At 32.6% G+C, this 22,131-nt stretch overlaps 4 protein-coding genes across 5 annotated transcripts; 3 read left to right on the top strand and 1 right to left on the bottom strand.

The window, feature by feature from the left end:
• Nucleotides 1–644: 644 nt before the first annotated feature.
• LOC113395866 (zinc finger protein 724-like) lies at nucleotides 645–3,807 on the bottom strand. Its single transcript, XM_026633584.2, has 4 exons — nucleotides 3,527–3,807; nucleotides 3,216–3,354; nucleotides 2,145–2,378; nucleotides 645–1,781 (listed from the first exon to the last, which is right to left on the bottom strand). Exons 1-4 carry the CDS (start codon nucleotides 3,683–3,685, stop codon nucleotides 790–792), a joined length of 1,524 nt encoding a protein of 507 aa, XP_026489369.2. The 5' UTR covers nucleotides 3,686–3,807; the 3' UTR covers nucleotides 645–789.
• Nucleotides 3,808–4,183: 376 nt separating this feature from the next.
• LOC113395871 (uncharacterized) lies at nucleotides 4,184–5,274 on the top strand. Its single transcript, XM_026633588.2, has 2 exons — nucleotides 4,184–4,577; nucleotides 5,046–5,274. The coding sequence occupies exons 1-2, from the start codon at nucleotides 4,258–4,260 to the stop codon at nucleotides 5,248–5,250; spliced, it is 525 nt and encodes a 174-aa protein (XP_026489373.2). The 5' UTR covers nucleotides 4,184–4,257; the 3' UTR covers nucleotides 5,251–5,274.
• Nucleotides 5,275–6,962: 1,688 nt separating this feature from the next.
• LOC135194440 (zinc finger protein 431-like) lies at nucleotides 6,963–11,299 on the top strand. Its single transcript, XM_064219905.1, has 5 exons — nucleotides 6,963–7,329; nucleotides 8,341–8,488; nucleotides 9,324–9,443; nucleotides 9,624–9,770; nucleotides 10,127–11,299. The coding sequence occupies exons 1-5, from the start codon at nucleotides 7,165–7,167 to the stop codon at nucleotides 11,266–11,268; spliced, it is 1,722 nt and encodes a 573-aa protein (XP_064075975.1). The 5' UTR covers nucleotides 6,963–7,164; the 3' UTR covers nucleotides 11,269–11,299.
• A 738-nt stretch (nucleotides 11,300–12,037) lies between these two features.
• On the top strand, nucleotides 12,038–21,600 carry LOC113395887 (zinc finger protein 184-like). Of its 2 annotated transcripts, none has more exons than XM_064219909.1 (6): nucleotides 12,038–12,310; nucleotides 12,582–12,732; nucleotides 13,835–13,900; nucleotides 14,771–14,863; nucleotides 15,716–15,868; nucleotides 21,030–21,600. In XM_064219909.1, exons 1-6 carry the CDS (start codon nucleotides 12,164–12,166, stop codon nucleotides 21,524–21,526), a joined length of 1,107 nt encoding a protein of 368 aa, XP_064075979.1. In that variant the 5' UTR covers nucleotides 12,038–12,163; the 3' UTR covers nucleotides 21,527–21,600. The 2 variants fall into 2 exon arrangements, with proteins under 2 accessions (XP_064075979.1, XP_026489391.2); XM_026633606.2 differs by lacking the exon at nucleotides 21,030–21,600 and adding an exon at nucleotides 17,407–18,451 and having other exon boundaries at nucleotides 12,043–12,310.
• The last annotated feature ends 531 nt before the right edge of the window (nucleotides 21,601–22,131 follow it).

Raw genomic sequence — 22,131 nt, 5'->3', positions numbered from 1 at the left:
AGGTCTACACTATACAATTATACAAGCAATAATAACATAAACATAACTATACAATTATTAAAACATTCGGAGCAAAGTATATAAACATATATTTTAAAGTGATAGATTGTTCATAGACTGTAAACTGAACTACTCAATTCTGTCACTTCTCAGGGCATGTATTCTGTTAGAAGAAACACGCAGCTCACCGCAGAAAACAAGCGTGAAATGACAAAATTTGACTTGTGTCATTCGACATTAACTATATTAAATATAAAATATGTAGGATACACGTATCAAAATCGTGTAACACCGCGAGTCGGTTGTTACCATATCACAAAGGTCTTATAGAATTGCACAGCTGGTACCAAAGTCAACCCGGCTTGTCAACGTCCATATTAGATTTTTAGCGAAGACCTATGAATCCAATATGTTTGATATATATTAATATAATAAAATTAATTGTCATTTTATTTAATTGAAAATTGCGAAATTACAGGAAAATAATAAAAAATCTCGACCATATTCGTACAACACGCAAAAAATAGCGTAGCTCCATGCAAATGTTATTACCAGAACTATTCAACTATGCAACTTTACTTAAAGAACGATTTAAAAAAAATCTTTAGTTCGTCGAAATGTGACTTATGAACTTCGTATTTATATAAAATTAAATATTTCTGTTGTTGATCACGTAATAAATATGTAATTTCATGTTTTGCCAATGTAAAAAATCTATTCAAAAATAATAACTTTGGGCTTATTATAATACAGTTTTTATGTCAGATTGACAGTCGAAATAAAAAAAAATTAAGCCACCCCTACAAGGCGCTTGTCATTTTCGTGAGCTCGCATATGTTCCCTCAACGTGTAACTCCTGGCGTAGGACTTACAACATATACTACAAGAGAAAGGCCGTTCACCCGTATGTTTCGACATGTGTTTTTTCAAACCATGATTTGTTATAAACGCCATACCACATTCTACACACTTCTTATTTTTATGACCATGAGTTTGACGTATGTGTGTCGCCAGATAATGCTTTATATTATATTCCCTACTACACATGGGGCACTTAAATTTATGAGTAATATTGTGAACTTCGGACATATGTTTTACTCTATCATTATAATGTTTCATAGGTTCAAAACATATCTGACATTTAATAACGCGCTTGGAATGAGCGCTTTCCATGTGATTGGCTTTTGATGTTTTCGTCTTTAAAACTTTACCGCATTCGTTGCAAGGGTATGAACCGTTTTCGTGCGTGCGTTTATGAACCTTAAGACGTTTTGTATTAAGAAATGATTTCCCACAAACATCGCATATGCAATTCGCATAATGTTCGTTTAAATGCGTCGTCAATGTCCTAAATACGTGAAACTCGCGCTTGCATATATGACAAGTATATGGACTAGCGTTCACTTTATAATCTGCTATGCATTCTTTATAAATAAGTTTATTGTGCTTCTCGACGAAATGCCGCTTCATCATTTCGACATCTGTCAAATTCAAATGACAGTTGCGGCATTCCAAATTCGAAATGTCAATTTGGAGGGAACGCGGGTAACGTTTTATTTTTTTTAATTCCGTTTCGATGTCCGAATGAAATTGGAGATTGTGGTTTCTTAACGAATCAATTTCCATGAAGTCTTGAGAACAAAAGAAACATTGAAACCAGCTCTTGTGATGACGGAAAGGGCAAGCCGTTGTTTCTCGTAGTACTGTACCACAGGTTAAAATTACTCGCTTGCGTTCGGATACTTGTTTGATATTCTTTATCATTTTATCAGCATCTCGTTCTAGAACAGAAATTAACAATGAAACAACTTTAATAGTTATAAATCAACCTATTGGTTTTATGTTAAACAATATATAACTGTAAGGACATAACAGATCGACGAGGCATTGTATCTTAAATTATGCCAATATATAATTAAGTAACAAATATTTCAACTGTTTTTGAATAGTCAAACCTTTTAATCTCAGTATTTTCTTAGTAGCACTTACTAGTAGCAGTTTGATGAGCCTGTATATTATTATCAAGCAGTAACACAATCAAAATATCTCAATTAATTATTTTTTTATATATTCATCAAATATTATAATTCCCTTTCATTATAAAATTGATGTGATATACTTAAATACATTTATAATTAATTTACCTGTATTTAAATTATCAACTCTATCCTCATATTGTTTTAATATATTAACCTTCGATTCACAATTGTCATAACACTCAGAATCTGAATTCACAAAGCCATTCTCGCAGAGAGCATGTTTTATTTTAGCGATTGGTGTATCCGAGTCATATTCACTATCAGACTTTATGTTTTTTTTCATCATTTCTTTATGTAATGTTTTATTAATTTTTTTGTTTGAATTCGATTTTGCGTGATCTGTAACGAGATAATGTTATTAAAAATAAACAAGCCTAATATACCATTGTAATGTCAAAACCATTTCCTTAAGAAGCACTAAGAAGCCTACCCTGGGAATTGCATAATAGTGGTTGTACATACAACATATGCTAGAATAAAAAAAAAATTAAATCTGTCACAATTAATGAGTTATATTTATCAACATATATTGCATATTAAGAATAGATCAAAAGTCAAAAATCAATACATAAATTATATTTACTTTGTTTGTCAAGAAAAAACAAGTACTGTTTTGGAAAGAAACACTTGGACTTACAATGTGATTTATCATGTTTATCTGAAACGGTCCGGAGACGATCTTTTCATTCCCAACAACAAATCAACTGATTTGGAAAAAAATATATAAGAATTTATTATATATGGCAATATTTATACAAGCTTAATGGGCAGGTACCAGTACCATCATTTATTCCATTTCGTCTGCCAAACCAGAATGCAAGAAAATAATTATTGCTTTTGGCAGTCTACCACTAGAATAACAACAGTTAGTTATGGATTGGCATGACTATCATTACATATTCTAATATGTTATGAGTAAGTGATACCCAATATGAAGGTTGCCCTTGAATTGATGATGATGATATAACTATTCATCATATTATTAACAATTTATGGTCAATGATTATTACTTATTCCCAGTTGGGCCCCTTGGCTTATGGCGAATTACGTAAACTACTATGGAAATAGAGGGTAATTTTATGTTATTTGTAACATCAATTAGAAACCTCTTTTAGGGATAAATATGGCTAATGAAATTTCTCTTTTAAATTTATAAATAAAGAATAAAAATATCACCTTTTCTGCTCTCATGGTACTGTGAAAAGCATTTATCAGCATGTACAACTTGTTTGTGAAATTTTGAAGTACTTCTGAGTTGATTGACACAAATCTCACATACAAGTTTACTTGAGTCCATCTCATTTATATGTGATAGCTAAAAAATATTAAAAAAACTTATATGACACTAAACTATAGTTATATTTGTTAGATGAGCTATGATTTTTTATTTATGATAAAGATTTGTTAGAAAAAAAAATGTATTTTCAAAATAATATATAGAATATTAATATAACTTATATACTTCAGTTAAATTGATATATACTTACATTGATTCCTAAGCAGCTACGAAGTATTTCAGCAAATACTTCTTTGATTCCCGTGTCTGATAAGTATACTGTGGTTAAATCCCAAATACCATTAGCCGAAAGACAACATCTACACACGTGAGGCTGTGAAATCCTGTCCGAAATATCATCTAAAGCCATTCTAGTTGTTGTATATTTATTTTAATAAAGATAAAAATAATGAATATTAATAGTGAAACAGATATTTTTATCTCTTGCTTATTATAAATCAGCGCAGAATATTATGTCAATAAGAACTAAGAAAAAAAAACAAAACATGCTGATATATACTGACAGATAGATGTCATTATGACAAACCGTGAATTTTTGACTTAAATTTTTTTAATCAACTTAAATCTGAAACTTTTTCTTTAACTATAGTTTGATAATGGATATTCAACTATACAGTTATGAAGGTTCAGAAAAATATTTATAATATATTTAAACTGTTATTTAATGATTATTTGAAAAAGCTATTTAATTTATTTTTAGGCTCAAGAAACGTACAGGTTATTTAATCTGTTGGCGAAAATTTAATTTAAGCGGGAGAGATAATATTTTTAATTTTATATTTGACAATTGACAATGAACAAGTAGTGATACAGTTGTATTATTGTTTATTTAATACCTACTTACGTTTTATTTAACTTTTCAATCGTTGCGGTTGCCTTATTATTAATTTCAAACTATAAAGCAAACAATACGCACAAGATATGCGTAACGTAGAAATAAAAGCAAAAGTTAACGATTTCGATGAAATATGCAAAATAGCTGAAGAGCTAAGCGGCGCACCACCGACTATTATTCATCAAAATGATACTTTTTATAAAGTGAATACTGGGCGTTTGAAGTTGAGGGTATACGCAGACGAATCTGCAACTCTCGTGAGATACGATCGTGATGATGAACAAGGACCAAAGTTATCGAATTACGATCTCTTAGAGTTTTCGGTGAACGAAAGTGCTAAAATTAAAACATTTGACGATATTATGAAAAAATGTTTGGGTGTACGCGGAAATGTTATTAAAGAACGGTAAGTGATTGTTGAAATTAATTTCGATTCACATTTTCAATTCTATTATTCATTATTTTTTCCATAATAATGAATAATAGAATTAAAATGTTAATTTTACATTGCGCATTGCGATTATAAAGCCAAACGCAAACGTTTGCTTATCTTTATAAGATACAGTGAAATAATTGTTTATTTATCATATATTATATCTAATAAAGCAGAGTATTAAAACACTTCATTTATTTTACCAAGTCCCGTCTCAGGCACAACAATAGCTGTTGTGCAAACAGTATTCTGGCAGTCTCCACTCCTTCCAAAAAACCTTGTTCGTTTGGCACTCTTCATCAATGATGTCGGATTTTACCATTATCGGCGAGTCCCTTATTGCGCTACACCCAGGTCTTTTTGCAACTAATTCTGTTCATCTGCTTTAAACTTAGACTTGATATTGTGACAAGTGTAAATTTTTTTTATTCTTGTTTTCAGACGATTATACATGGTGGACCAGACTCGCATACATATAGATAAAGTCGATGGTCTTGGTAAATTCATGGAGTTAGAAGTGGTTCTTCGTCCAGAACAGACGTTAGAAGACGGACAAGCAATAGCCAAAGATCTACAAATGAAGCTCGGTGTTAAAGACATTGATTTAATTGATTGTGCCTATGTTGATTTATTGGATAAGAATTAATTCTTTTTTCTTTTAATTCGTATTTTAATAATAAAACAATATAAAAATATTTACTTTTGTTTTTGTCAAAGTTAAGAAAGAAAATGTTCGATCATTTTTATAATGATCTTTTTAATCTACTTGCATCATCTCACATGGTAGAGAATTTAAAGTTATTTATGAAGAAAAAAAATATTTTTAAGAAACCAACTTCTAATAAGTTTTTGAGTAACCAATTTACCAAAAATTTTGTTAATCTATTTTCAAAATTGAACTGTTTTGAGCAAAATTACTAAATAAATGTAGATAATAAAATAAGAAACTTTTTCATTATTTCAAATAAATTATCTTATTCACAAATAAGATAATTTTTCATTCTAAATTTAAGTAAATTAGTTAGTGTTAGTTAAACAACCTCATGCATAATTATCGTAAAAAATATTTTATAATTTAATTTAAATAAAAATCACAGTATCTCCTTTACATAAATATCATAGATAATAAAATTATAGCGTCAACACGGGAACGCAGAATAGAATAAAACTAGAAATAAATATAATTGTACAAAAGATTTTAGTTAACAGTGTCAGACGTAACAAAATTCAATATAAATCCGTCGTAATATCGATAATTTAAATATTGATTTAAGAATCGATTAAATATCTCAATTTTAAATTGTAATAAGAATAGTATTTTTATAGAAGTATTTTAATTTATGTTAAATATTTGATCTCATAATAGTATATCGACTGTATAAGCATTTGATACGGAATTGTTACCTGCCATATCCAACATGTCCTTCACTAGTGTTTAGTGTTGTTGATGTTATGTTATTGCTTTTACTGTCAGAATACAAAAAGTAAATAGAATTTAGTGTAGCCAGCTTAGGAGTTTTGCCCTTGAATATAAACTCTTATTTCGTTAATATTATACAGTTATAAGTTATTGTATACTCTATTCCACCTATATCAGGAAAAAAGTAAAATAAACAACATTTGACAGCAAATTGACGCGATATCATTGGTCGAGAACTTAATTAATCTATGATATTCAATATGGATTTGCGAAAAAATTGCGCTTTGAACGTTGACAAAACTGTTATCGGAACTTCGGAAGTCAAATTAAAGTGGAAATAAGTAGTAAAGTGCAATAGCGTATTGTAAATAAAGATATATTAATCATGAACTCATATTCAACTTAGTGCACAATATTCTGTGTTATTAGCAAATCGCATGAAATACGTAAATCTAAGGTTTGGTTAATTTTTTTCCTACTCCCATTGGAATAGGCTATATGTAATTTTTTTTTAGTTTAGGCAGGCAAAGTGGTCGGCCAAATTGGTCACTTGATGGTAGGTGGTCAACATCGCCCAGTGGCGCTGTAAAAAATATTAACCATTCTACAACACCAATATTCCACCAAACTTGGGAGGTAAGACTGGGACTATGTTCTTTGTAGCTGTAGTTTCACTAGCTCACTCACCCTTCAAACACATGTACATGACATCGGAACATGACATTACTAAGTATTGCTGTTTGGTGGTATAAAATTTTGATGAGTGGGTGATACCCATAGATAACACATATAAACTGAAACTGGTGGTACCTAACCAGAATGGTTTGCACAAAACACTAGCATCAAGTAATTTATACTACTTAAATTTCTTTCAGATTTAAATTCTATGGGAAACTTTCTATAGGAGTTGACACCACAATGCTGGCCACTGGGCAACACTGGAACAGATTGTCAACCACATTTCGACACTATGTTGTTTTATTCATTGCCGTCGTTTATTTATTATAAACACAAATAATTTCATAAAAGAGTTTGAAACTATTAAGTTTTATGCATACTTATTTAAATGATAAGGGCGGCTGCCCGGAATTGGAGCAAGACGAGCTTCAATGCATTTATATTTCTTAGTATATTCGGATTATGGCAGCGCTTACGATAATAATGGAAAGAAGACCTAATACTTTGTATGGGGAGTGCCGATTTTGCTTGTTAAAAGGATATCATAGAGACATAATGAAGGAGTACTTCACGAACGGCACTCGTGAGGTGTACATCGACATTTTTATGGAGTGTTTTAATTTGTATGTAAGTAAATATTTTGGTTTGTTATTGTTATTTATTTTTCGATTAATAATTGATTTCATATATGTACGACCTCGTTGATGTTAGGCTGCATATCTCGAGGCCTTTGGTCAAATTCTGGGTCAGATTTATGAAAGTTATTGGCTTTTAGTAATAGAAATATAAATTCTCTGTAGCAGTTCATGTATCCTATTAGCAGATAAAAGAAATACATAGTGAAACTGTATCTGCACATCTCTGCACCAAAATAATCATGATCATATGTAGACTTGACTGCCGTTGTTGTATGTCTGTCTCTGCAATGCAATTACAATGTCATTAATCAATTGTAATTGAATTAAATTTGAATTCCATCTTATTAATTTCCAATTCAAATGAATTGAATGTGTAATTAAAATTATGTATTTTATTCTAATTTTAAATCTAATAGTTACTGTTTATTTAAATTTATTTTTTATTACTATCAATATTATTCGATTTAAATTCTTTATAATTCTCCTCTGATTAGTTATTCCCTGTAGAGACTGGCCATTGTCACAGAAATCTATTCAATTTCAATTAGTAAAGGTGTGTTCTTGTGTAGTTATCTAAAGGATTGATTTAAGAGAAAACTAACTTAATACAGATTATAAAATGTAGTATTTCTTACTTAAGAGTCGAGATGGCCCAGTTGTTAGAATGTGCATCTTAAGCGTAGATTACAAGTTCAAAGGCATGCACCACTGAATTCTCATGTGCTTATTTTGTTTTTGTAATTAATTTCATGCTCTGCAGTGAAGGAACCTTCATGTGTCTAATTTCAACTATATTTTGCCACATATGTATCCACCAACCCACATTGCAAAAAGCATGGTGGAATATGCTCCAAACCTTCTCCTAAAAGGGACAGGCCTTAGTCTAGCAGTAGGAAATCTATAGGCTGTTACTGTTTAGTATTTCTGACATGTATTTTTGTTATATAAATATCACTTATGAAGTAAATGATTTACTTAATTCTAACTTTTATGTTTTCAGCTATCAACAAACAAACAATTGAGTACACTGATATGTACATCATGCATTCAAAGGTTACGGGAAGCCAATCGTTTCCGGTTGATGGTCGTCAACACGGAACAGCAACTGCTTGCCAATGTTCTCGACAAGGAGACTGTATTCATCAATGGTGAGAAATGAACTTGTAAATAATAGATTCTTTACTAAGATTTATATATACTCGTAATTACTCATTGGTCGAAATTCCATCATAATAACTTCTATCAACTGCTCTAAACACTAATATGAATGACATTCAATTATATTATATATTATATTATATTATATTATATTATATTATATTATATTATATTATATTATATTATATTATATTATATTATATTATATTATATTATATTATATTATATTATATTATATTATATTATATTATATTATATTATATTATATTATATTATATTATATTATATTATATTATATTATATTATATTATATTATATTATATTATATTATATTATATTATATTATATTATATTATATTATATTATATTATATTATATTATATTATATTATATTATATTATATTATATTATATTATAATTTGTTCAAGTAGTTTTGGTGGACATTTAAAAAATATATAGACTATACTAAAAATGGCGTATAGCTGATCACAAACATATAATAATAATAAATATTGGACAACATCACATTCATCACTCTGATACCAATGTAAGTAGCTAAAGCACTCGTGTTATGGAAAATCAGAAGTAACGACGGTACCACAAACACCCAGACCGAAGACAACATAGAAAACTAATGAACATTTTCTACATCGACTCGGCCGCGAATCGAACCCGGGACCTCGGGGTGGCGTACCCATGAAAACCGGTGTACACACTACTCGACCACGGAGCTCGTCAAATGTGTGACTTTTAAATAATTAAAATCTATATATATCTATAGAAAGGAGACTTAGAATAAATATTTAATTTACATTTTTATTCCAGTGGGCGACCTCGAAACCGACATGGACATCAAACCTGAACATGCTCATCAGTTGGAGGTGAAGGTCGAGCCCAATGACTCCATGGACTGTGACTTCACATTTGATGATACGGATGACATTGGTATTACTCTTTTTTTGGATTTATTTTTAATCCCATTGTTAAATTATCTTTATTGAAGGAAAATATATTAAAATAGATCAAGATTTTCTTTATTCAAGTAGGCTTATTTAAGCACTTTTGAATTGTCAATTGTAATGCAATCGTAAATTGACATTTATGTTTTTTTTTTTTAATGTTTAGAGCTAAAAGATGATGACAAGCGAGAGAAAATAGACGGCGAAGCTGAATTACTAGCGAGGTTCCCTCACAGATACAAGCTGCCGACGAGGAAGACGCTCTACACGAGACCCTGCAAAGGTTTCGCGATACATCTCGACATGCTAAGAGGTTAAAATAATCAAACGTCAAAAATCTTTATTCAATATAGAAGTGTTTACACTTGCTTATTGATTGTCAAAAATCTACCACCGGTTCGGATGTTAGCACCTCGGACCTGAGAAGAACCGGCGAAAGAAACTCAGCGGGATTTTTTTTTTTCTTTTTTTTAATACTGTCAAAAATAATATGAAAATCGATTTTTTTTTTTTAATTGCAGTTGGTTAATTTAAATACTATAATATTACTAATCCATACAAATATTATAAATACGAATGTAACGCTTTCAGGTTGCCTTAACTCTCTTAATTTTAGAAAAAACTAAAATATACAGAGAAATTAAATTAATATTAAATTTTGATGTACAGGTAAAAACGTCCTCCCGAGAATGGTGGCTAAGCTCTTGGAAGACGAAAGCGAAGATTCGCCACGGAAAAAGGTATACGTGACGGAAAAAATGGCTCAAATACAGAACACGACGACTGTGATAGAGTTCTCTAATGTAACGGTTTTCAAGAGTAAAAATAGAGTGGGATTCCCTTGCTTCTATTGTAGGAGCTCCTTCGAAAACTTCGACACGTTACGTGAACACCAAGCGAAGGCACACAAGAAATCGGAGACAAGGAAAATCGTTGCGCGTTACGGCACTGAATGTTTGGTCGTATACGCCGACATAACAGACCTGCAATGTCTGATTTGTAACGAAAAATTATCAACTTTGAACGAGCTCAAAGCTCATCTCGTGAAAGTTCACGATAAGAAAATACATCCAGAGTTCACAGATCGAGTAATCCCATTCAAACTATCACACAACAAACACCCATACGAATGCCAGTCCTGTGGCTGCAACTTCGAAACATTTGGATCGATAGAACGCCACATGAACGTCCATTACAGGAACTACGTGTGCAACCAGTGCGGAACGGGTTTCGTGACCAAATATCGTCTGAAAGTCCACATAAAAAGTATGCACGTCGGCGGTAGCTTCCCCTGCGAGATATGCAAGAAGGTTTTCACGACGCACCAGAAACACAAGAACCACGTCGACACAGTGCACAAAATGCTCAAAAGGTTCAAATGTCCGAAATGTCCGGAACGTTTCTCCGAATATTTCCGACGTCAGAAGCATTTGGTCGAAACGCACGGATCGGCACCCTTAAGGTATAAGTGCAATGTGTGTGACAAAGCATTCGATAGACGGTACACGTTATCCAGACACATGAAGAGAGATCACTTAGAGGAGAGGGATTTCCAGTGTCAGCTGTGTGCGTATAAGTGTTTCACGAACAATGAGTTACGAGTGCACATGATAAAACACAACGGGGAGAGGATACACGAATGCTCAGTTTGTAAAAAGTCGTACGCGAGGAAGAAGACCCTGAGGGAACATATGCGAATACACAACAATGACAGGAGATTCGCGTGCGCGGTCTGCGGGCAGGCATTCGTGCAAAAGTGCAGTTTGAAGGGACATATTAAAACACATCATTTAGATTACAATCTGCCGTGATATGTTATTTAATAATAAATTATATTAGATACTTTAATTTGTTTTACTCTGTATGGGCTTTATACAAGCCAGAACAGGCAAAGATATATTTTGCTGCGTTCAAATTTTAAATCAAATACAAAACGTTTAAGTGTATAGACTGCAAAATTATTTCGTCCGATTTGTTAATTGTTTTCATATTTCCATATTAGATAGTTCTTGATTATATATCTTTAGACATGAAGGGAAAAGTTAAACTTGTAACACCGATTTCGTAAAGTCCATATATACTTTCCGGGGCAGTAAATAGTTTCTATAATAAGAGATAGTTATTTTCGAGTTAGTCTTTAAATAATTTTAAATCTGATATCAAAAAAACATTGATAAATAAGGCCTATTTAAAGCAATATTATATTAATGATAAAAAGACTTTTGAGAGAAAGTTTGTAGATTTTTAGCCACAATAAATGAAATTGTACTTTATCCATATGAACTCTGCAATTAAAGAGTTATCACAGAATTTCTTGCCGGTTCTTCTCGGTAGAAATTATATTCAGAACCAGAGAATATTCGATATTGTAAAGAGAACATGTATCATTTTATATGTAAAAAGATCATTTATATAAATCATAATTTGTGCATCAACTGGAATAAAATGCCATTATTATTAAATTGTAATGTATCACGGGAATACCTTAGTTTAGTATAGTTGTACATAATTATTTTGACAAAATCCAATATCGTGACTGTAACAGTGTAACCGTTACGTGTATCCGAACCACATTCCACACACAGATTAAAAATAAAAAAAGCATGATGGTCGATAGATGCATTGATGCAAATAAAAATTGTTTATTTTTAAATAATATTAAGTTATAGTTATTTGTTATGTTAGTATTTATGTCTTAGTGAAAAAATGTCGGTAGAAACCTGGAATCTTGAAAAGGATTTGTGTCGGTGCTGTCACACGGAAGGTTCATTCGACAATTTGGCCGAACCAAAAACTTATTTAGAACGAGTTGAAATTTATTCCGATATGTTGAGAGATTGTTTTGATATCGAGGTAAGCTTTAAACGAAAACATCAATACATTTGTTGCTATTGGAAAAACGTATCGTTAGTTTATGCAAGTTATTTGAAAACCGGTATATTAACAATAAAAACTTAGTCGTTTTGTTTTCAATAAACATTTGTTTTGATCCAGCCTGAAAACAAATGCATAATTTCAATTTTAAAGATATTATACATCGATCCAGTTATTAAAGCTTAGAATTTAATCAAAATGTGCGTCAAATCTAAATAAACATAACGAATAAATCTTTTTTTCATCGTAGATAACTCCAGTGCCCGGAGAGCTTTGTGCAATGACATATAAAATATGCGAAGCTTGTATATCGAGGCTACGGTATGCTGTAACATTTAAAAAACAAGTCCAAGATTGCGAGGAGAAGTTTATGGAACTGTACTATAAAAATGCAATCAAAGGTTCGTGTATAAGTATAACTGAATGACAAACAAATAAGTTGTATGAGATGATGCGACCACATAACTGTTCTATTTTTAAAAATACATATCAATCTTGAAATCTATCTCAGTAGTCAGTTTATAACAATAAATGAAATAAAAAAAGTCTATATTCCTACAATTATAATCTACATTCCAAACTAATTCCGAACTATCATTATGTGTAATAAAATCCTGTCACGTATTCATAAGTGCTCGTAAAAGCCCATACACAATTTATGGTAATTAACAGATGTTTAAATAAGCACTGTTTTCTTTGAATCGGTCAATGATATATACACTAAAAGAAAACAAAATTACATAACTTATTATCACTAAACAACATTTGTGGCAATGATAGTGTTTTATTATAAAATAAACACTTTTTTATAATAATACAATGTCATTATAATCTATGCACTAGTCAGCACTATATATTATATAACAAGATTGTTTTTTATGTATGTTAATATTATAAATGTGAACGTAAGTCTGTCTGTTAGTGTCATGTTGAACTGATTTAGATGATATTCGATGTGGAGATAGTTTGAGTCCAGGTGAACATAGGTTACTTTTTTTTTTATTAACCCCTGAGTTCACTATTAACTTCAAGTGTATACATTTTGTGCATTTGAAGCTGCAGGTTTAGCTTATATATATTTATAATATACTAGCTGCCTGTACTTTATCTATGTGAAATAAGCATTTTATTTACCATGGAACTACTTTCTGTTGTTTCGGTTTGAAAGATGTGTAAGCAATTGTATTAACAGGCATAAGGATGTCCCTTATGCCTGTAGTTAGTTATCTAACTTAGTAATTTTTTGTAGGAAAAATAATTAATATTTACATAAATAATAAAAAGTAGGAATATTATTTTGCAATAATAACAATTTTCTTTATAATTATACTTATTTATTGAAGAGATAAAATTATTTAATTGTTTGTATGTAGGAGGTAATCTCGGAAACTAGATTTATTTTTACTGATAGATAGCTACATTATTCCTTAGTGCTAAGGGGTATAAATTATATGTATATGTGAGGGTGGGGTGTTATTTTTGTATTATATGTACTTTTTTCAGCTCTAAGCAATCAACTAAGCACAAAGTCAGTTGTGAAAGAAGAATTACCAGAACCTTTTTTAATAGGTGAGTTTGATATATTTTTTAATTATATATTGTAAGCTTTTATCAATAAGGTCGGTTTTTAAATGGACCAATTTGGGTTTATACTACGTTCTATAATATTAATAAAGTAATCTACTTTGTGGTAGGGCTTTGTACTTGTTGGTAGGGTTTTGTTTACTAGGGTTTGAACCGGAAATCATAGGTTAAGATGCACGCGTTCTAACCACTGGGCCATCTCGGCTCTTCGTATATATATAATCGGTTTCAAATACGTTTATAAAAGTAAAAATAAGATCACGTTAAAGAATGTTTTTTGTGGAATTCGGTTACGGTAACGCCAAGTTTCCGACTCCGCAAAGTCAATAATCATTCTTGGGGCAAGGTATCCGCTTGTATAATAAAATTCCGCAGATTTTTAACTTTGCCGTTTCATAGATTCAAGTCAATTGTAAAAAATACATTGGTAAAGAAGGCATATTATTCGATACAAGAGTATATGGATGATAAAAAAGCGTGGAGTTAATGCTCGTTGACTTCCAGGCAGGAGACAACATACATATATAATTGTATTTAACTAACATGACTGTACTTTTAGATATTGAAAAATAGTAACTACTGAGTTTCTTGCCGGTTCTTCTCGGTAGAATCTACTTTCCGAACGGGTGGTAGCTTTACTTTAAATAGTTTGTTAAATGACGATTCAAAAGTGCTTGTAAAAGCCTACTTGAATAAAGTATATTTTGATTTTGATTTTTTTTGGTTTCGGATAGATTGTTATTTCGGATATCTAATGGTTTCGTTTAAGATTACGGAGCTCCATAACATGCCTCATAGATATTATTAGTTCAGCATAAAAATTGATCTTATAAGTATGTTTTGTTTTTGTATTAGATCTCAAAGAAGAAGACATATCACAAATGGATCATCACGAGGATGATGATGATGACGACGACGATGATGACTTCGATTTAAAGGAAGACGAAGGTATTTATAAGCAATTGTTTAATAAAACTGAATTAGATATTCAAAAATCTTTACTGTATATATTTCTAATTCAATTACTGTACTTGTGGCTAAATTAAGCGTGACCTTGGTACCTTGGCACCTACAACGGCTTACGTGGTAACTACAGACAAAGGGACATAATTCCTAGCTACCCAAATTGGTGTCGCATTGACTATGTATAGTTTGGTTAATATTTATTTCAGAGTCAATATCTATGTGTGGTTTGATCACAATCAAGTGTCCCGTTTTCCAGTCCGTAGACTTATACTGAAAAAGAAAAGTTGGATATAGTTAGCCATCCCTTCAGAGAGCGATGATATTAAATAGTTCTCTGAACCGGATTTATAAATTCCAATTGATAAAATCGTATATGTAAATTTCAAGGAATATTATATAAATTTCGGTACGACAGTTCTTCGGCTGATCATGACATGACATGAGATCGCTAGTTTTTCTTGTGTAGAGGAAAATCTATACACCATGGACTTTTTTCATTTGCAACTTTCGTCCAATATGGTCCCAACGTCTTATCAAATCTTGTGATTTTCCTCCTAAACGATCTCGTCTTCCAGATTTTAAAAGTCAAAGCAAAAGGCAAGTCTGCCTGTAAGGGGTCATAGAGTTTTGTTGTTTTTAGATTTGTGGATGCGTATTTAGCAGAATATAATGCGATATATACTAGCCCGCCAATCTGTATTGGAGTCGCGTGGTGTGATAAACACCAAAACTTCTCCTCGAAGGTGGAGCAGGTCTGAACGGATCGCCGGCAATTTCCAATAATATATAAAACTAGTACTATGTCCTCAACGACGATAACATTTTTCATTGCAGACGAACAAAATACGGATGATGAAATGATAATAACCAACGAGCAGAAGTTAAAAACAAAAGATAAAGTGAAAATCGAAAAGCCGAAGATGAAACGAGGCAGGCCTCGGAAGATCAAGGAGGAGAAACGGAAGGACACTGGGAAGGAGAAGAAAGGTATGTTTTATAACATAAAGATCGTCACTTAAGGCGGAAACAAACTAGCGAGGCATTTCGTGTCGTGTCATGACGGCAAGTGTGCACAACATCAAAATATCCTTATTCAAGTAGGCTCATAAAAGCACCTTTAAATCGCCTTGTTACTGAGTGCACGGAAAGTATATTCTATCGATAAGAATTTCCAAGACACTCAGTAGTTACACTTTTTTCATCATTTCAATAACAGAGTATGTCGGTAAAGAGAAATTGAAGTTTTTCGTGACGTGTCGGTATACAGCACGTGCATGTCGGCTTTATAAATGTCTACGGAATAAAAACTGGCAATGAGGATCGGGCTTTTTAGTTCGTTCGACGCGACACGCGAATATATTTCTAGAATCGAGAGGCTCGATGTGATTTTATTTGATACGCGAGTTCTAGGAGCTTATTTTTTGTTTCTGAAGGAAGTTTTACAGCTACAAAGGTTAACGCTTTGAAATATAGTTAGAGCGCTACGGCACGACGTGAGATTGTAGTTTTCACGATCGACGTTGTTCACACACGTCATGATAAGATACGACACGGTCGTGTGCTTTAGACGTAACTAGACTGTTAGCAATAATTAAAGCTACGGAAATTAATTATGTACGAATAAAACAGAATCACAAAAAATACTTAATGCTATTTCAAAGCAGACGTTTTCAGAAGATTTATGGCGTTTTGGTTTCACTTACAGTATATATGGAGAAATGTTCGATGCGTTACGGGAAAACGATCTCCTAATAGCGAGGGGCTGTGTTTTCTTCTCAGTTCTTCTAGAACAATGTGAATTCCTCGATGAATTGCATTCTAATATTCCATATTCAATATTCAATAATCCAGTTCCAAATATTGACGAATCTTGAACGATTTGAATGAAGTGAGTGAGCTAGTGTAACTACAGGCACAAGGGACATAACATCTTAGTTTCCAGGGTTGGTTTGGCATTGATGTTTTAAGGAATGGTTAATATTTCCCATGACGTCAATGTCTTCCGGCGATGGTGACCATTTGCCAACAGATTACGTTTTTCATAAAAAAGTGGGTTCGTTAAAAATGACACATTTTGGACAAGTTGCAAATTGTTTAGACAATACGTGAATTTGTTATCGTGTATGAGGATTTTATGTGTGTGATATTTCTCGAAAATTCTAGTGAATTCATAGTGTCTTGTACAAAAGAAGGAAGAACTGTTGTGTGTTTAATTTAAATTTATAAATACAAGATTCTATATAAAGATCTAAACAGACTAAATTGTGGATGGAAGCTTTTTCCACTAAAAAGTATTAAAGTAGAGGACACCAAACTCTTGGAATAATCCGCAAAGTTTTGTACTCTAATGTAAATAGGAAACTCGCCAGTGATAGATCAAAGAATACACTATTCTAAATTTAAAATTTGAGGAAGATTCTAGAAGAAAGCGATCGTACAGTCGATAAATATCACGAAGTTTAACTTCTCCAAAAGATTGGAATATCAGACAGAAACGAGGATAAATGTAATTTTTTTGTCTTCAGGCGATGAGTCGACGCGTTCGTTCCGACTGCAACCGGGCGATTATAGGCGGGACGGTGACAAGTACGCCTGTTGCAGGTGCGAAAAAATTTACGACAAAATGTGCTCACTAAGATTCCACATCAAGACGAAACATTACAAGATACCGAGGTTCACGTGCCAGTACTGCATGAAGGGGTTCATGACCCACGCCCCCTTCACCATCCACAAGCTGGAAGACCATAATATCGACGAGAGATACTACTGTAAAGCGTGCAAAGGTACATTCAACACGAAAATTCAGCTGCGGAAACATATAAACAATTTCCACATGCTCGGCGAGAGGTACCAGTGCGATCTCTGTGACTATGAGTCGTTCAGTTTCGAGGGTATGTACAAACATAAGTTTAAACATAAAACGTCCAAGGATTATCACTGTAGGTTCTGCAGAAAGTCGTTCTTGAGGAAGACGACGCTGGACCTCCACGAGAGGATCCACACGGGGGACAGGAGGAAGGTCTGCAAGATTTGCAGCCAGGCGTTCGTTCAGAAGGCTAGTTTGAACTATCACATGACGAAGTACCACCCCGACGTTAATTTTTAGATAGTGTAGAATTGTATTCAACTGTTGAAGATATTTTTGATCAGAATTTTATTAAAAATTATTAAGAGCGCGTGCAACTGACTCCGGAGACATTTCAGCGTCAGAATTTTTTGGGTTTGAATTCATAGAGGCCGGATTTGCGTGTGAATCAAGACAGACATCACAAAAAACTTGTGTTCATAATATATTTCTCAGTTGGATGAAGTCTGTTACACTGACCATTGCCATATGATGCTCACGTGAGCAGCGTGGTGGAACAAGCTCCATACTGTTACTTCGAGGAGAGTTGTAAGCCCAGCATTGCCATTTGCAGGCTCACTGAATATTATATCAAAATAGACAAGATTTGACCTTGAAAACGTTGTCTGGGTTGTTTGGTTGCAAGCGGTTTGATATTTTTTTTATATTTATTATTTGGTTAGAAATAAATAAAGGCACAATTTTGTAATTTTTGGATTTTTGATGTTTTTTTATATGTTTGGTGAAATTTTATCTGTATGTATGTTTTTTTTTATGTATCGGGCTGAAAACAATATATAATATAAACTCATAATATATAAGATATTATATTGTTAGTTTTCTGTTGAGAAATTTTGAGAGGCGGTCTGGAAGTTGGTTGTGAGATGTCAATATATCTCAAAGATGGTCTAGCACCTGAACTCCCTTCATCCATCTATCCTTCGTCCATTGGTTTATAGTAAAGCACACTAGCACGACCGCCGCGTTGCCGCGGGCGACAACTAGTCCTGAATATTGCTGGTTGGAGATATATAATGAGTGTGTGGTACTCAGGCGGTCTTGTATAAAACCCTACCACGTTAAAAGATGACATGTAAATTACAATGTAAATCAATAATCAACAATGTTATCGTAGTTTTAATACGAAAAAGGTCGCTTTTAAACATATTTTAATTTCCATTTATCTATAATACTCATGTCGAAATACATATATACTTGATAAGCATTTATACATATCAGAATCAATATTTAATAAGTTGTATAAAAATATGGTCCTGCGGAAGCCGGATACGTGTAAAGTCACCATTTATAATTTGGTTTTAAAGTTGTATATCACACCCCACTATCGTGCCTCTCTGGATATTAAAATTTCAATACATGCTGAAATGAAACTTTAATATTATTTATTATAAGGTAGAAATGGTCCCTTTGAAAATTGTTTGAAGTGTTATTTTTAACGATTCCATCAAATATGTACAGTATATCATTGTAAATATTTAGTATAGGATTCTACGCTTATATAATAATTATACTATGTTATATATTACCATAAAACTGTATATAAATATACGATAACAAATAAATGAAATAAAAATTAATATTGTCTTTTTTTTTTCAACAACTGTCAATTTATACTGTGCTTTTGGTAATTTACTTTTTAACCTTTGCCTTGGAACATCACCGTTCACGATTATGTAAATTTTAATTTTAATTTTAAAAATCCTAAGAGAAATACAATACCAAATCTTATATAAATATATTGTTTATGACTTCTTAGAGACATAATGTTACCGTTAATGTAAATATAACAAAAGTATAATTGTCATGTGTACCTAATATGGCAACATTCTTTAGAATTCGAATGTATTCGTTACAAACGAATGAATCGGAAATAATTATTTTGAACATAGGGAAACCAGTATAGAAAATGTTTGCATCCACTCAAATATCAATAAAATATATAATCTAAATATTACTTAATACCTTTAAATTTTGAATATTTTTGTCTGGGTATTTCTTTTCGAACCGTAATAAGCAAGTATATTAGGTATGCTACGAATACGTAATTTCTTATCTAGTTATGAATACGGATATGTGAATAAAATTCGGTTTCGGATACTTTATATCGGTTATCCGATTGTTTCGGATAGTTTCAGTAACGAATAATAATTATTTATTAGCGAAAAAGAAAAGAATATCACTAAAAGAAGCTTATTTACTTATGACGGTGCAAAATAAGTATCACATTTAAGTTTTATTATACATGGTTTGACATTTTATAAGGAGAGATTCACAGGTTATATCAAGAATCTTTACGGGTTATTTATATAACCCGTGCTCATTCCCTAATGGAATATTAAAATAATTTAGAAATTGTAAAAGAGGTAATTACAATGCAAAGAAAATTATAAACTATATTTGTAGGATATTATTCGGTATTAGATATAATCACGGAGAAATAGCATTTAAAACCGATGAGGTTATCTCTTTAAGTAAAATACTATGCGACTCGAAATTATTACAATACACAATTATTTTATCGGATTTCTTTATGATGTTACGGAGCTTCATAATATCCCTGGTGAAAATATTCAGTAAGAATTTAAATTTACCATGACCAGATTTTCAGAGCTAACTTAGAAGAGAGGCATCTTTACTTTATTAAGCTGAAATAGTTGAGAGGTTATCAGAGAGTTTCCTTGTGAGTAAAGTCTTAGCCTATCGATAGTTTTTACGAGCTGTTACTGTAGCGATTATTTCATATATAATTAGATTGGGAAATGGGCCACTGATGGTTAGTCACCATTGGACGTAGACTTTGCCAGTGCTCCACTAATCTTGGGAACTAAGATGTAACGTCCCTTGTGCCTGTAGTTACACTGGGTCATTTCCCCTTTAAACCTGTTTGGCGGTGGAATAAGTGTTACCCAAACGGGCTTGCATAGAGCCTTACCACCAAGTATAATCAGCCTGTAAATTTCCCACTGCTGGGCTAAGGCCTCCTCTCCCGTTGAGGAGAAGGTATGGAGCATATTCCACCACGCTGCTCCAATGCGGGTTGGTGGAATACACATGTGGCAGAATTTCGTTGAAATTAGACACATGCAGGTTTCCTCACGATGTTTTCCTTCACCGCCGAGCACGAGATGAATTATAAACAAATTAAGCACATGTAAATTCAGTGGTGCCTGCCTGGGTTTGAACCCGAAATCATCGGTTAAGATGCACGCGTTCTAACCACTGGGCCATCTCGGCTCACATACCACCAAGTAACCTAACACTTTGATTTGATTTTAATTCCAGGTAAAGACAAAAGCATCGACGAACACTACACTCTTAAGGAAGATACGGATGGCTCTGAGTTATACGCTTGCAAGACCTGTTCGAATGTTTTCAAGAAGAGAGACTTCTTCAAGCAGCATTACAGGCATGTTCACCTAAAGCAACGTCCAAAGCTAATAGGCTGTTATTACTGTGACGAAAAAGTCGCGGCGCATATGCGAGCCCACCACCTGGAGAATGTTCACGGTGTTCCAGCTCCAAGCTGCGGGGCTTGTGGCAAGAAGTTCTCATTTCCCTTCCAAGTCCTCAGGCACCAGAAGACTTTCCACATGGGCGAGAAGAAGTTCGTGTGTGATGTCTGTGATAAAACCTTCGCGTCGAGGGGTAACTTGGCTCAGCATGAGGTTAAGCATTCGTCAGCGAGGCCGTTTAAGTGTGACTCTTGTGACGAAACATTTAAATGGAAAAAGCACTTGCGACGGCATATGATGACGCATATGAATGCGAAACGCAATTGAATTTTAAAGCAAAACACAGCCTGTGGACAATTCCACTTATATTTCTATTTAAAATAGGTAGGCAGGCTGACAAATGGCCCCTCTGATAAGTCACCATCGCCCATAGTCGATACTACAAAAATATTAATCAGTCCTTATATCACCAAAGCGTCACCAAGAGAACTAAGACGTTGCGTCCTTGTGCCTGTAGTTACACTGGCTCACTCACACTTCAAACCGCAAAACAACAATACTAAATATTATTTTGCAATATCATGTCACGTCGTGTTAGGAAGTAGGATAGTATGTCCTTAGCCTGTAGTTACACTTACTAAAATTAAAAAAAAGGCGTTTTAAAAAGGTTTGGAGTTTATCGAACACACTGTTCCAATGAGAAGCCTCATTCACGTGCAACTACCTTATATCTTTTATTAAATGGTAATTTGAATTTGGTCATACATACATACAGACCACAAATTATTTATAAAAAATTTGCAGAATATTTATCTAAATATATCTATCGGATAAATCAGAATTTGAAATTATGTAAAGATTTTTATAATCTGTTAACAGAATATAAATAAAATCACAGATTATAATGAATTTGTAAGTATAATTAAGTTATA

The sequence above is a fragment of the Vanessa tameamea genome, chromosome 29 (assembly GCF_037043105.1).
Source record: "Vanessa tameamea isolate UH-Manoa-2023 chromosome 29, ilVanTame1 primary haplotype, whole genome shotgun sequence".
Classification (NCBI taxonomy): Eukaryota; Metazoa; Arthropoda; class Insecta; order Lepidoptera; family Nymphalidae; genus Vanessa; species Vanessa tameamea.
Note: the sequence above shows the minus strand (reverse complement) of the source record. Positions and strands in the feature narration are given on the sequence as shown.